The 2,524-nt window shown below is 44.2% G+C and overlaps 1 protein-coding gene across 1 annotated transcript in view; it reads left to right on the top strand.

The window, feature by feature from the left end:
- Positions 1–8: 8 nt before the first annotated feature.
- FLCN (folliculin) overlaps positions 9–2,524 on the top strand; it is a 9,255-nt gene continuing 6,739 nt past the window's right edge. Inside the window, exons 1-3 of the mRNA XM_009871757.1 lie at positions 9–292; positions 1,036–1,182; positions 1,853–2,074. Of these exons, the coding sequence (XP_009870059.1) occupies positions 44–292; positions 1,036–1,182; positions 1,853–2,074 (618 nt within the window). The 5' untranslated portion in view covers positions 9–43. The remainder of the gene's footprint in view (positions 293–1,035; positions 1,183–1,852; positions 2,075–2,524) is intronic.

The following is a 2,524-nucleotide window of genomic DNA, read 5'->3' as shown; positions in this document are numbered from 1 at the left end:
TCCCTTGCCCGCAGGAGGCTGGCGCATGTGCTGAGCTCTCACTATGAACGCTATTGTTGCCCTCTGCCATTTTTGTGAGCTTCACGGTCCTCGCACCCTCTTTTGTACTGAGGTTCTGCATTCGCCGCTTCCCCAAGGCGCGAGCAGCGGGGACATCTCCGGGCAGAATGAGCAGGCGGAGGAGGAAGAAGGTGGCATTCAGATGAGCAGTCGCATCCGCTCGCACAGCCCAGCAGAAGGTGCCAGCGCCGACTCCAGCAGCCCAGGGCCAAAGAAGTCGGACATGTGTGAGGCAAGTGTGAAGATCTGTCTGCTCAACTGAAGGGTTCTTAGATTCACTGATGCAAATTGTGTTGCTGAAGGGGAGGGGGAAGTGAACTGCACTCACTTTGTCTGTGATTGCCACTACCACACAATCTCCAAGTCCTCATAAACTGTGATGATCCGTGGCAGGAGGATGAAGTTTATAGACCTTGACAAGGTGGTGTCTTGAGGTCTCTTTAAGATCTGTGATTCTCCTGTGGCTGAGAAAGGCTTTCATTTATTAGATTAGGTCTGGTAATTTTAAAATAGTCATTTTAAGAGCAATATTGGTTAGGAAACATTAAATAAAAAAGCAAAAGCAATTAAAATGATAGAGAAAACTTATGTTCTCAGTTGTTCTCATGCTTGTCTATTAGTAGTACTTGTTCTGAGGTATTTGTAATTTAGGTTCCTTTATGTTGTGGTCAGTTTTGTTGAGCCAGTTGCTGTTAGCTGAATTTTTACCCCTTGTAGAGCCGGCACCAAGTTCACAATCAAATTAAGTAATGGAAAATGAGCGTAAGAATAGAAGTTTATCACACGGAGCTCTGTGTGAGGAGCTGGATTCAGATTCTGACCCTGACTCGCGTTTCTTGTCTTCTAAGTATTTGTGTTTTTATCTATGTGTGTCAGTAACGTCTCTCTGCATTTCAAAGGGAATATGCAGAAGCCTTTGGAAACCTTAGATACGTGCATGCTCATTTATGGTTGGATTTGCTTTTCTGTCTTCAGGGTTGCCGCTCTCTTGCAGGAGGACATCCTGGCTATGTCAGCCACGACAAAGAAACTTCCATCAAGTACGTCAGTCACCAACACCCGAACCACCCGCAGCTCTTCAGCATCGTGCGCCAGGCCTGCGTCCGCAGCCTGAGCTGCGAGGTGAGTGCTCTGGAGGGCAGGGAGAGAACCCGTTTGTGGCCTTACGTATCGTTTCAAACCCAAGAGAGCGCTTTGCTGATCGCGGCTGCTCTGTGCAGCCTGAAACAAGGAGGGAATGGAGGTAGAAGGACAGACACACAAGGCTGTTCATTTCAGGATTGGTGGTAATTTTTAAGGTTGATTTTATTTTAAATTTTTTAATAACCTTGAGTGGTTTTTTCCCCTCTTACCTTGGGAGAGCAGAAATTTACCTTTCTTGTTTTGCTTCTGTGTATTTATTATCATTCTCTATAAGTTTAACTTTTTGTGCAAAAAAACTTTGAAAACTATTGTTTAGTGCCAAGAACTATTTGACCTGAGCTGTTAACGTTCAGCATCTCACAGATGTGAAGGGAGAACTTTGCAGATTAAGGATCAGCAAAATCCCTTGCGGATTCTCAGCAGCATCGTAGTTGAGTAGAGCTGAATTCTTAAAATATAGTTAAATTGAAGGTTTTTTAGTGTTAGTAGGATACATCTGGAGGTCTCTTTGAACCTATGTTTTGGATAGTAGCCTAAAAACGCTTATGTTATTCACCAAGTGTGCATTCAAGAGCAGGAAACTTTGCTCAGTTTATTACCATCTCATCTGTGCGATGTGTTTAACTGCTTTGGTGTGTGTCCCTTTCAGGTCTGCCCAGGACGTGAAGGCCCTATTTTTTTTGGAGATGAGCAGCATGGTTTTGTGTTCAGCCACACCTTCTTTATCAAAGACAGCCTGGCTCGAGGTTTCCAGCGCTGGTACAGCATCATCACTATCATGATGGATCGGATTTACCTCATCAACTCCTGGCCTTTCTTGCTGGGAAAAATCAGAGGCATCATTGATGAGCTTCAGGGCAAAGCGCTCAAGGTAGGTCAGTGCAGAGAGTCCATTTGACTGAACCTTAGGAAGACAATGACAGTTGATTTTACAACTGAGTCAGAGAACTGCTCCAGCTTGTTGCAGCCAGAGTGGTTGTTGATATTGACACAAGGGATGAAAGGACGGCGCGTGTCTGGGGGTGTAGGAGAGAAGGAGCAGGGTGCCTCTCTTGTTTTAAGCCAGTTACATGCCTTTCACAGACTGAACTGCTGGACAGTAGCTCTCTTAGAAATTTGAGTAACTCTCTTAGAAATTTGAGTAACTCTCTTAGAAATTTGAGTAACTCTCTTAGAAATTTGAGTAACTCTCTTAGAAATTTGAGTAACTCTCTTAGAAATTTGAGTAACATTGTCCTGTGAAGGACAATGGTTTTGGAGCACAGGTGTCACTTAACAATAATTTTAGTCTAAGAATAAGACGTCTCTTCCCTCTCTTTCC

The sequence above is a fragment of the Apaloderma vittatum genome, unplaced genomic scaffold (genome assembly GCF_000703405.1).
Source record: "Apaloderma vittatum isolate BGI_N311 unplaced genomic scaffold, ASM70340v1 scaffold14636, whole genome shotgun sequence".
NCBI lineage: Eukaryota > Metazoa > Chordata > Aves > Trogoniformes > Trogonidae > Apaloderma > Apaloderma vittatum.
This window is presented reverse-complemented; position numbering and strand designations above follow the sequence as displayed.